Here is a 13,505-nt window from a genome sequence, read left to right as displayed (position 1 = left end):
TTCACTTGTGCTGCACGGAAACAGAGTGGTTAGCGCCAGGCCTCACAGCTCAAAGACCTGAGTTCAATTCCACTCTTGGCCATCTCTGTGTGGAGTTTGCATGTTCTCCCCGTGCATGCGTGGGTTTTTCTCCGGGTACTCCGGTTTCCTCCCACATTCCAAAAACATGCTAGGTTAATTGGTGACTCCAAATTGTCCATAGGTATGAATGTGAGTGTGAATGGTTGTTTGTCTATATGTGCCCTGTGATTGGCTGGCGACCAGTCCAGGGTGTACCCCGCCTCTCGACCCGAAGACAGCTGGGATAGGTTCCAGCAACCTGAAAAAGCGGTAGAAAATGAATGAAATTGTGTTTTCATTGATTTCAATTAGTTTGATGATCTGAAACATTTAAGCAAAAAAAAAAAAAGAAATCACTTTTTCACACCACTGTATGCTTTTTTTTTTTTTTTTAAACAAAAGTGAATTAAAATTAATTTTATTAACTCCAAAGGAGTCATTGCCTCACCAGCCATGAACCTCCCCGCATGTCACTGCTGCAGAAATAAACAAAATTAAGCAGTTAGAAGCCACACAGGACCGGTTTTATGATGAAGTAATAAACCATAATGTTGCCCCATTAAGCGTCCACAACATGTACAAAGCAACAACTGCTGTGTGTGCTTATTTGGAATACAACAACTGGAGAACTGAGTTCGATTACATTGTCAGCAGCTTGGTTAATCTCATTGAAAAAAAAAAAAAAAACACCTCCAAACAATTGTGCAAAAAACACCTAAATTCCACCATCTTTATAATATTTCATTGTATTAAATGCATTTTTAAAAACAACATATAAATTCTTTGTATTAAAAGTAATACATGCAAATCTAAGGTGTTATAAAATGGTTTTTATTCAATCTGGCACTTTTTTAGTACACTATTCCACTGCTTTGACACTACATCTGTTTTTTTTATGTTCAAGTAATAGAACATATTCTGCTGCACAGGACACAAAACAAATAAGACTCACACAGCAGATTCTTTGATACCTTTTTTTTTTTTAAACTTTGATCAATGATAAGAAAATATGTATGCTTGGATATTTTACATCATACATAGGCAAACGGCTTGTTCATACATGGTTTTTATGTATATAGGCATGTTGCTGTACTGCCCTGTTTCCACCAATCAGCTCTGTTTGGTTCATTTACATTTCCGTTCCTTTCAGATGAAAATGTAAACGTATCGATTCTGTTCCTTATAACCTTTTTTTTGGGTTACCGATGTCAATGGCGTGGTTACATGGGTATATAAACGGTTGAGTTGTAGTCAGTGGTCAACAGATAAACCTGAAACTCGGTGGAAACATGGCTTTTGTAAAACTAAATATGCATAATTAACATTCATTTTAAATCAACCCAAATGCTTTTGCACTTATTTTTAAAAAGTGTCTTTATACCATAAGGTCATATGCACTTGAAAACACTGTGAATAATGTGTGTGAATATTGTATATATACTTGAAATGAAGGAGGATACAGTCGAGCACGTTTGGTTTGTGCTAATAAAACCTCGGGCAAAGCAATCAGCTTTTGGACAAAACACTGAATGGTCCGTCGATACTCGGCTTTGTGCCGTACAATGTTTTGCCCGCGTTGGAAAAAGCAGAGCATCGAAGGTCAATCAATAGCACCTTGACTCACGGAGTCGTGCTAATGCAGATTCCTGCTAACATTTAAGATGCTTCTTGCTGGTCATGTCGTTCCAAATACGGTGCATCTCTTCCGGGGAGATCTGGTGGACGGTGACCACTCGGCGGTAGCGGCACAGACTGTAAGCCATTTTCCAGTGGTTGAAACCGCTGTTCTGGAAGGGGTGGATACCTAGCTTACGCAGGCACACCCCGACGTAAACGTCCTCCAAGTGCAGCAGCCTGGTGTGCAGTGAAGTTTGGTATATGAGCTCGGCTACATCTGCGGAGAAGATGTAGCCAGTTCCAGAACAGAACGGCGGGTACTTGCTGTCCGGGTATAAATCTCTCGGCATGTACCACTTGCTCCGCATGTCTCTGATTGGTCCACCGTTGATGACATAACCAGTGAAATATCTCCTCCGGGGTTTTGTGGTGGGCTTCAGTAGGTTGTAGATGAGGTTCTCCATGTTGACAAAGATGTCACTGTCCGTCTTGAGAACATATTGGGCTTTGGAGCAATAGGTGGCGACCCAACGCATACCCATGAGTGTCTTCAGCGTCAGGTTGTGGTACGAGTCAATGAAATCTTCAACTACAACGTCATGAAAGATCTGGCTTTCTTGTTCTACCATCTGGTTGAGGACGCCATCGGTGCTGCGTCCTAACAAGAACAGCGTCACGACACGTACGTCCGGAAAAGTGCTTTCATCGCCCCACGTTTCTCTGATGGCCTGGCGTGCGTCGAATTCCTTGTGAGTGGTGCTTATAAGAATAACAAGGAACGGCGGCTCGGATTGGCACTTCCTGGCTTCATTGATGATGTAACCGAAGTCGTGCGGATTAAGCGACCGCGTGCGGTAGTTGCTGAAGGTAGCGTTCTTGTTCAGCTTGGGCGACTTGCGTATGGGAATATTCATCTGGCCCACATAGGACGTGGACGGGCGGGACACACTCAGGTACCACAGAGCGCTGGCCCAGCAAACCACAGTCAGCAAATACAAACAGGAGACCTTAGAAGGCATCTCTGTTCACGTTTGGTGGATTTACCAGCGCTGGCAGCATCCAAAACACAGACACCGCTCCTCCATGGGTACGGCTTGAGGCTGCCCCCGACCCCCTCGCAGGAGGCATCAATTCTAAACAACGGACTCTTTTACTACCTGGTGCTGGGACTGAAAAGAAACGTTGCAGGGATTTCTTATCATGGCCGAGGTCTTACTGCGTCCCATTACTCCTCACAACACCCTTGCTGGCGGCATCTAGAATCAGATAGGAAAAAACAGGCAGTCAGCGGCAGCCAAATCTGTAACAATATAATACAAGCAATGACACTTTTTTTTTCGACCGGCGATTACGTGCTCTGCGGTGGAAAGAAATCGAAATCTCTCCACGACCAGCTGATTTGCATCAACTCCAACCTCCGTACTTAAGACTCCGAGCGGTTAGCAAAGAGAACGTCTCTAACAGGGCAAATGATTATTATTCCTCCAGTCCCCTGGTCTCGTTTAAACCATCCCAGTCTCACATCTTCACTACCTCGCTTCCACACCTCAAAGTCAGATTGCACCGAGCATGTGGACATGCTTTAATTAGACGCTGCTTCATTAGTCGGACTGGCGCTGCAGTGGTAATTTTAGCAACTTTTAGAATCACAGCTCTAATTGGACACATTGCCAGACCCCCTCCGGGGGGGAGGATGTATTAAAGAGGCTAAATATAAAATAGATAACTTAATTATTCTAGTCAACTAAAATACATGTAAGGCATTCAAAATACACGTTCAAAGATGAATGAGGTGTAGTATTCTACACTCGTCAATAGGTGTCACTGTAACCATCATCAGCTTTTCATTATCTCACAACAGGAACAATAATCACATTTAAACATCCTTAAACATAAAAAATGGCTACTTTTGAACCACTTCCTGTCCACCTGCCACTCAGCTCCCCTGGGGAACACATTTACAGTGACACGCCCAAGTCTTAAATGGCTTGTTTACTCCCATTATATGGTAATATACAATGGTTTTATTTCATTTGAACATGCATCAGATTACAATTGAATGCATCCCATAATCAGTTCACAGTTCCACATGTCCGAAAGGAGTAGGAAGAAGCAAAGCTTATTAAATCCTACCCCTCCATCTGGTACTTTTACAATCAGTAACTGTTACATTTGCTCACTTCCTGCTTTCCATAATACAGTTTAAGGTTTTTTTTGTTTTTTTTTAAATAATGCACCTCATACCGAAGTACAAGGTGATATGACCATACAATGACATAATGGGTACCATAGTAAGTGTCAATATAGTTTGTAGTTAGTTTGTTCACTTCCTGCTTTCTATAATACAGTTTAAGGTTTTTTTTTAGTTTTTTTGTTGTTGTTTTGTTGTTGTTTTTTTTTAAATCTATAATCTAATCTATGTTTTTGTTTGTGTAACTATAACTATACTATAGGTAACTATAGGGGTGTTAGTTCATCTTTAGAGGGCTCTAATAATGTTAAAACAATATTTAAACAGGTTTTCTATGCTCAAACTTGAAAATGTTCGATTTACAAATAAGGAATCCTTAATTCACTTGTGCTGCACGGAAACAGAGTGGTTAGCGCCAGGCCTCACAGCTAAAAGACCTGAGTTCAATTCACCCTCGGCCATCTCTGTGTGGAGTTTGCATGTTCTCCCCGTGCATGCGTGGGTTTTCTCCGGGTACTCCGGTTTCCTCCCACATTCCAAAAACATGCTAGGTTAATTGGCGACTCCAAATTGTCCATAGGTATGAATGTGAGTGTGAATGGTTGTTTGTCTATATGTGCCCTGTGATTGGCTGGCGACCAGTCTCCCCCAAAGACAGCTGGGATAGGCTCCAGCACCCCTGCGACCCTCGCGAGGATAAGCGATGAATGAATAAATGAATGATTCACTTATCACGGTCGGGCCTGGAAGCAATAAAGGAGGGATTACTGTACTCATTTTTGGTTAAAAACACTTCAAACGCAAACAAAAACCTATTTTCTCAGCGACAGCACGAGGCAGCTTCAGAACTTGTGGGACACAAGACAGAAAACTATATTTGATGATGTACAAAAAAAGCATAAAGATCCTATTAGGGATCCTGCGTGTGTGAAATGAGCAAAGATGCTGCTAGCGTGCTGCTGGAAGATGGCAGGGCTGAGATAAAAGTAGCTCGTCATTTCATCAGGCTCAGGAATTTGCCATGTCTTGTGGGGGCTTGGAGCTTCTTTTCATCAGGACTTTTCTGCTATTCCACCCCCCCCCCCCCCCCTCCCCCTTCTTTTTGCTATCTCCCTTTGCCCCCATCCCGGCTCTCCTTTTCTCTCTGAAGCATAGTCTTCAATCTCACGGCCCAGCAGTATTCATCTCATCAGGGCTTGCTTTTCCACACCTCCTCGTCATCTTCTCAATCACTCGCTCATTCAACACACCACTTGGTGCTTGAGCTGTCTTTATGTCTTTCACCACCTCTCGCTCCATCTTTATCTCAATCTCGTTCTCATTGTTTTTTGCCAGTTTGCCATTCCATTTCACACACTCAACTCATTCCTTGTTTTTGCTCCCTTTGGAGTCCGCCAGCTCAGAAATTTTACTCTCACTTATTGACACGAGTCTTTTCAGACAATCCCAATCTCCACTTCCTGCAACGATTCCCCCCACGACAGAATGGCTAAATCATTATGTTTATCTTCTTTCTTTGACCTTGCTTCCTCTCACTCCGCTCCTCCTGTATGTAAATTTCTTCCAAACCTGGCATTACTTTCGTCCTCCAAAATGATTATGCGCTAAGCACTTGTCAAGAGACCAGAATAGCTGATATCCTCCAGTCGTGTCACGACTGGACAAACACATTTTGAAAAGAACATGAGGACAAGCAAAAGCCACACAGCGGTGATTCGAACTTAAGTCTTCCCGATCTCCTGACTGTGTCGCCAACATGTTAACTACTCATCCACCGTGCTGCCATGCCAGTAGAGCAGGGGTCTCAAACTCAATTTACTTGGGGGCCACTGGGCCGCATCAGGTTTTCCAAAAAAAACCAAAAAAACGCATTTATTAAAAACAAAAAAAATAAAAAAAAACTTTGCTTTGGTTCCAATTTTCTACAAGAAAAGCTCTGATAAAACATTCCACTGTTCTCAAATATCTTAATTTTTATTTTTCTACACAAAATAAGATGAAAAATAAATAAACAAATCAAGAATAAAGAAAATCAATCAATCTGTAATAAATAAATAAATATAATAAAACGGCAAATAATAAAAACTTAAGAAACCACATATAGTTGGTGGGTAGACAAATTATTTTTTTCAGATTAAAATTAACAAAGCATTATTAGAGCCCTGTAGACATGACAAAACACGACTATAGTCACATTTATACTCTTTTTATTTACAACATATTGCGCAACTGCAGGGTCTTGAGACACATGCTAACTCGCAAACTAGAGAGCTAGCGACCTAAACAGTAGCCTTCAAGTTATTTCCTTTAAACTTAAATAGCCCAAAACTTACCACTTCCACACGGATAGGGAGGATAACTATTAACAGTTATTTAACCTTTAACATGAACATTAATCAAACGTAATAATTTTTTCTGGGTACATGATACCATACAGCATCCATATCAAACTTGCGCGGGCCGCACTAACATTAAACTTTCATATCAAGGCGGGGGCCTCAAACTAGTGTCCTGCGGGCCACATTTGGGCCGCGTGTTTGAGACCCCTGCAGTAGAGTGAAGAAAGAGAAATGAACCATTAAGAGCAGAATTGTTTGGAACGTAAAGCCCTTCTCTGCATAACTCTAGGAAGTCAATTTAGCAAGCTCACGCTGAGCCCTGCTGCAGTGGCAGCTGCTCCATTACGCTTCACGCTGAAGGAAGACGCCACATGATCACTTCGGTGTGTCGGTATGCACATTTGTAGAATACAAGGGGCATCAACATACTAAAAATGGAAGCAAACATTAATGCCTGCCATGCCTAAAATGTCCCCTCTCTCTGTAATCTGGGGACCGGCTTTATTTCACTGAAATTAGGAGTCACCCATCAGCCTGGGGGGGGGGCACCTCCATTAGCAATGAGTCTTGTAAACTAAGTGGCCGACGCCTACAACTAAGGCTTAAGTGAAATATATTGAATATTTAAAAAGACAAAGCTCTGAAATCTAATTGGAGTAAGCTGAGACTTTTTTTTCTAGTATCCAAAGCAGAATGTTGCTGAACTGAAATTGCAATCTCTTTTGATGGAATGAAAAGAGCAATAATGATTTCTGGTAATGTTTTATCTTCCATAAATGCTCCACCAGCATGTTTCCTTGATAAAGCCTTCAGGGAAGATCACTTCTCTGTTGATCTCTGCTTGATACGTTCTCACAACCAGCAGAGATCTTTACAAGGATCTTCTATTCTATGTCTTACATAGAATATCTTACATTTTTGAAGTACAGTGATGATAAAATGACTTTTGAATAACATTTGATTTTTTTCTTGTTTGATGACATACTGTAGTTTCCGGTGTATAATTTTGTGTACCTTATTATAAAACCTTTAAAAAAAAAAAGTATTTTGCTGACTGTATTTTTTTAAATAATGGCCCAAAGTTCCCAAAATAATATCCCCTTTACATAAAATTTGATGTAATTATCGTTGTAGCTACACATCGAATCATTTACCACAAAGAGATTTCTCCTTACTTATTATAGATAAAAACTTATTTCCATCTGCGATTAATTGTGAGTTAACTATGGACAAAAATGCGATTAATCATGATCAAATATTTTAATCGATTGACAGCCCTAATTAAAACCCATATTTAGACGGTCGTACACAGGTTTTCTAAGCTCTAAATACAAAAAATATTTAATATACAGTAAACCTCGGATATATCGGATTCAATTGTTCCCACTGGTTTTGTCCGATATAAGCAAAATCCGTTATATGCGTATACCGGAAAATGTCAGTTTTACTCATATATCGGATTTATATCCGGTATATGCGTAAATCGGACTTTATCCGTTATAAAAAGGCACTTCCTTGACTATGTTTCCAATGTACCTGGACGCGCAGGCAACGCTGCAAAAGACGTCGTATAGCGGCCTGTCACGATTCGGCGAATCGGAGTGCCACGATGCGGCCATCCGATATATGCGAGGGAAATTTAATGGAAATGCATTGGAACGGGACTGGAGATTTTGTCCGAAATGGGCGAAATCCGTTATAAAAAATCCGATATATGCAATGAATTTTTATTGGAAATGCATTACAGAAAAATCTGTCCGTTGTGAGCAAATTTCCGATATGTACGAGTCCGATATATCCGAGGTTTACTGTATAAACATGGCATCCTACTTTGCAGAACTCCACTTATCAGGGTCAGGTTTGGATCCAATTAATGGTGATAAACGAGGGATTACATTTATTGCATCCTGTAAAATGATTTACAATTGATGTTGATGTGCCGTTTGCAAATAAACACCCAATTTCTGCTCCACAAATAATACTGATGAAGTAAAGGAACATCCAATAACGATCATTACTGCCCAATCAAAAAGCTGGACCATAGATATGGGGCCAAATGACTCCACATGAAAAAAACATTAATTTAGTTATGATATAAAAATGTCACTATTTTCCATGAATTTACAATTGATTGATTGAACACACTGGACAAGTGGTTAGCACACAGGCCACACAGCTTAAACACCCAGGTTCGATTCCAGCCTCGGCCATCTCTGTGTGGAGTTTGCATGTTCTACCCGCGCATGAATATTCATGAACGTCTCCTTTTGTGTGGGAGTTAAACCCACTAAATGCTTTGTGGTTTGACCATCCTCAGCACCTTTTACTTTACTACTTATATAGAATCCCTCCGTGAAATGGGGGTGATAAAACTCCTTCTGAGGCCCCGCCCCACAGACCTGACAAATGAAGTATTAACACGATTGAATAATTAGTAATATTTGCACTTCATACTCATGATGACATAAAATGCTCTTGGGGTATTTTTGGTTCTTTGAAGGTTCCCACATGTTTTTGACATTTGCGGATAATGGCTCTCACTGTAGTTTGCTGGAGTCCCAAAGCTTTAGAAATGGCATTATAACCCTTTCTAGATCCTCAATTGATCTGAGTTATTTTAACAGTATCAAATTGTGTTTTCGGGGCTGCACGGTGGACGAGTGGTTAGCGCGCAGACCTCACAGCTAGGAGACCAGAGTTCAATTCCACCCTCGGCCATCTCTGTGTGGAGTTTGCATGTTCTCCCCGTGCATGCGTGGGTTTTCTCCGGGTACTCCGGTTTCCTCCCACATTCCAAAAACATGCTAGGTTAATTGGCGACTCCAAATTGTCCATAGGTATGAATGTGAGTGTGAATGGTTGTTTGTCTATATGTGCCATGTGATTGGCTGGGATGGGCTCCAGCACCCTCCGCCGCCCTTGTGAGGATAAGCGGTTGAAAATGAATGAATGAATGATTGAAGACTGCAAAAAGTAATCAGGTTTAGAGTGCACCTCCACTTTAAAGTCCAGTGGTTGACGTCATATCCTAAATCATCACCAAGCTCTTTTCGGTTTCTGCAGCACAGCCCAACATGGCCTTTCCTCTCGGCAATGAACAATAGAATTTGAGCCCGGATGCCCTTTTGCTTGCAGTTGTAATAAACTATAAACTAGCTGGTTGTTGGTGGTGACATTTACAGCAAAATGTTCACACTAATAATATATTTATTGTACATGCAAACCGGACATGCCTGTGTGGCGAAGCTTCACAATTAAATTGTGTAACTGATAAAAGGCACAGGAAATACAAAGTGCACTGCCATTATTTGTGACTGCTTTTATGTCTTTTTTGAGTACTGAAACATGCAGCAACCACAATGAGGTTCTGGATGAAAAGCTGCAGGCCAAAGGCGGCAACATTAACTTTTGAAAAAACAAGCAACAATCCCTTTTCAGTGATGACTTTGTGTAAAGCCTCTGGCTCTCCCGTATAATTGAGTAAAAGCTTATTTCTCATCATTATTGGACAATGTTGTTTTTCTTCTTCACGGTATTAATAGGACCACTTTAGAATTGAATGAGATCGTATAAAACAACTTTGTGCTGTCCCATCTGCTATGTACAATACCTGTAAGTGTTATTTCAGGCAAAATATAACTGATGGCAGCAGTCATTCTCACAACAAAGGTAACATTAACGATGGAATACTTGAAGCTGCTCAATATGCTGACGAGAGAAAACTTTTTTTTTTCCGAAAAAGTAACTTCTACATCTGTGTAAATAAGCATTCATAATTCATAAGTCATCACCTCCCAGGTGTGTCATACCAAGATCCTGATTAGATAGCATGATTATTACACAGATGTGCCTTAAGGAGGCCACAATAAATCACTGTGCATTCAAAATGCCATCAATAAAATGCACCTGTGTTGTGGATGGATTGGCCCATGGTGACAGTGGGATTATGATATGGGTAGGCCTATGTGATGGACAAGGTACACAGGTCTTTTTGGAATGCACAGAGATACCATGACATGACCCTAAAGCGCAATGTTATGGTAATGGTAATGGTTTTATTTCATTTGAACATGCATCAGATTACAATTGAATGCATCACATAATCAGTTCACAGTTCCACATGTCCAAAAGGAGTAGGAAGAAGCAAAGCTTATTAAATCCTACCCCTCCATCTGGTACTTTTACAATCAGTAACTGTTACATTTGTTCACTTCCTGCTTTCCATAATACAGTTTAAGGTTTTTTTTTTTTTAATAATGTACCTCGTACCGAAGTACAAGGTGATATGACCATACAATGACATAATGGGTACCATAGTAAGTGTCAATATAGTGATATATATAGCACATCATGACTGGTTCAAGACTCTTCATCCTTGTATTTAGCAAACATCAACTGCTTGTATTGTTTCTTGAATTGGCTCATCATTGTGCATTGTTTGAGGTCCTTACTCAATCCATTCCATAGTTTGATTCCACATACTGAAATGCTATGGCTTTTTAACGTAGTCCTAGCATATAAGTGTTTCAAATGTAGTTCTTCCCTGAGATCATATTTCTCCTCTCTTGTAGAGAAGTATTGGATGACATTTTTAGGTAATTCGTTGTTTTTAGCCTTATGCATTATTTTAGCTGTTTGAAAATTAACTACATCAGCAAGTTTAAGTATTTGTGATTTTAGAAATAAGGAGTTAGTATGTTCTCTGTAGGCGACATTATGAATTATGTTATGCCATTCATGAGCGATCATCACGATCATCACCTTATGTTGCAGCATGACCCCGTGTTGTAAGAATCACAATGACAAACATCCCAGATGATTCTAACAATCATCATAATAATCATGAATGGTTGTTTGTTTGTGATTGGCTGGCGACCAGTCCAGGGTGTACCCCGCCTCTCGTCTGAAGACAGCTGGGATAGGCTCCAGCACACCTGCGACCCTCACGAGTTTAAGCGGTAGAAAATGAATGAATGAATAATCATAAATAATAACAACATGGGCGACAAGCCACTGAAACCCTGAAGTCACTTCCTGTCTTCCACACATTTACTGCAACACACACAAGCATGAGTTCTATTTATGTCTTAAATACCTTATTCTCTGAAATTATATGTACTAAATGGGGTAATGCAAGTGTAAAGATGACTATGTGGGTGTTATTTCCTGTCTAGAGGGCTCTAATAATGTTATTAAACCCTATTTTGAATATCGTAAACAGGGTTTCTGTGCCATAAATACAAAATGTTTCTTCTATAAAGAAGGAATCCCACTATGTGGAAATTCATTCATCACGGTCAAGTCTGGAACTAATTAATGGCGATAAATGAGGGATTACTGTATAGATAGTAATGAATATTGCAGCACACAATTCATAGACAATGGGCCATATTCAGCGCACAATAGTGATTAATCACTTGAAATGGCACATTACAGAAATCAATTATAGATTTTGCCATCATTCCAAGTGTTCTGCTCGATTGTCACTGTGATCAGGTGACCTCAATAAGTCGGGAAAAAAGCTTAACGGCGGAGACAAGAGATGTGGGAGGTTCAGCCTTGTCTCATGTTGCCCCACATAATTGATTGCAGTCATTAGCACAGTGTGGAGTGACCTTGCTCAGGGGGGGCTGATGATGCCGCATGCACATAAGAGGGAGGAACAGAGGTGTTTGGATAGATTGTAACGTCTATGCCATTTGGTGCATACCGTGCACGAGCGTGGAGGACAGACGCATCAGAGGGTAAATAAATCATGCGGTGAACTCCAGGCTGACATCTTACAACCACATTGCCTGGTTCAATATTGCAGATTTAATGACTGGCAGGGGAAAACAGGGGGTGTGGGGGAATGGGGGGGCGTCCATCACTGCAGTTTTCATGGCTTGTGATTTATATAAAGCTGAAAATTTCCACCCAAATACATGATTCTATGTGACCTGTGATTACAGTATGATTCAACAACAACAAAAATAACTCAGGGAGAAAGGGAACTGTTTGTTGTTGTATACGGAAATGTAGAAAATAAGTCACTCTTTCCCAGGCGGGAAGGGGTGGTGGGAGGGGTAAAGGGGGTCACGACCCCCGCAGTAATCAGATCCAACCAATATAATCCCCCGAATATAATCACATCATTCCGACTTAATAAAAATATACATAATCTTGCATTAACATCTTGTTCATTTTCTTTATTTATATCATTTGCAGGCAAAACATTAGCATGTTTAATCATCTGGTAGTGTACCCTCCCCCACCCCCGCTGAATCCTTGGTATTACCCAACCCAACCAAAACCGTGGAAATATAAAAAGACCACTAAAAGGCACCTAGAGCTAATAAAAAAAGAGACAAAATGTGACCAAAAAGAGGTAACTTTAGCTGTATTAGTCGTAGTTAGGTGATGATTTGTGGCTGGAATCGCCAGTGTCATGACACCATAACTCTTATATTGAGTGGCACCGTTTTTAAATGATAAAGGAGATGTCCAAATTAGACATAGACATTCTTTATTGTCATTGCACAATAACACAGCAGTGAAATTGCCAACGAAATGTTGTTGCCTGGCTCCCGTGTAATAATAAATAATAATCTGGAGAATAAATAGATTACATCAAATATGAACAATAATGTACAGCGTAAACAGTAATTTGTATAAATAATTTAAATCATTTAGAATAAATAACAATAATTTAAAGTTTTGGTTGTGGCGGCACGGCGGTCGAGTGGTTAGCGCGCAGACCTCACAGCTAAGAGGACCAGGGTTCGACTCCACCGTCGGTCATCTCTGTGTGGAGTTTGCATGTTCTCCCCGTGCATGCGTGGGTTTTCTCCGGGTACTCCGGTTTCCTCCCACATTCCAAAAACATGCTAGGTTAATTGGCGACTCCAAATTGTCCATAGGTATGAATGTGAGTGTGAATGGTTGTTTGTCTATATGTGCCCTGTGATTGGCTGGCGACCAGTCCAGGGTGTACCCCGCCTCGCTCCCTGGGATAGGCTCCAGCTCACCCTTGTGAGGATAAGCGGAACAAGAATAAGTTCCCATTTTGCTGCATGGCGGACAAGTGGTTAGCACACAGGCCTCACAGCTAGGAGACCGAAGTTCAATTCCACCCTCGGCCATCTCTGTGTGGAGTTTGCATGTTCTCCCCGTGCATGTGTGGGTTTTCTCCGGGTACTCCGGTTTCCTCCCACATTCCAAAAACATGCTAGGTTAATTGGCGACTCCAAATTGTCCATAGGTATGAATGTGAGTGTGAATGGTTGTTTGTCTATATGTGCCCTGTGATTGGCTGGCCA

General features: G+C 40.9%; 1 protein-coding gene across 2 annotated transcripts in view; it reads right to left on the bottom strand.

The window, feature by feature from the left end:
• Positions 1–294: 294 nt before the first annotated feature.
• Positions 295–13,505, bottom strand: part of LOC131104474 (beta-1,3-galactosyltransferase 1-like) — an 84,122-nt gene continuing 70,911 nt past the window's right edge. For both annotated transcript variants that reach the window (XM_058051700.1, XM_058051701.1), the window contains one exon: positions 295–2,933. In XM_058051700.1, the coding sequence (XP_057907683.1) occupies positions 1,710–2,696 (987 nt within the window). In that variant the 5' untranslated portion in view covers positions 2,697–2,933 and the 3' untranslated portion in view covers positions 295–1,709. The remainder of the gene's footprint in view (positions 2,934–13,505) is intronic.

The sequence above is a fragment of the Doryrhamphus excisus genome, chromosome 16, assembly GCF_030265055.1.
Source record: "Doryrhamphus excisus isolate RoL2022-K1 chromosome 16, RoL_Dexc_1.0, whole genome shotgun sequence".
Taxonomy (NCBI): Eukaryota; Metazoa; Chordata; class Actinopteri; order Syngnathiformes; family Syngnathidae; genus Doryrhamphus; species Doryrhamphus excisus.
This window is presented reverse-complemented; position numbering and strand designations above follow the sequence as displayed.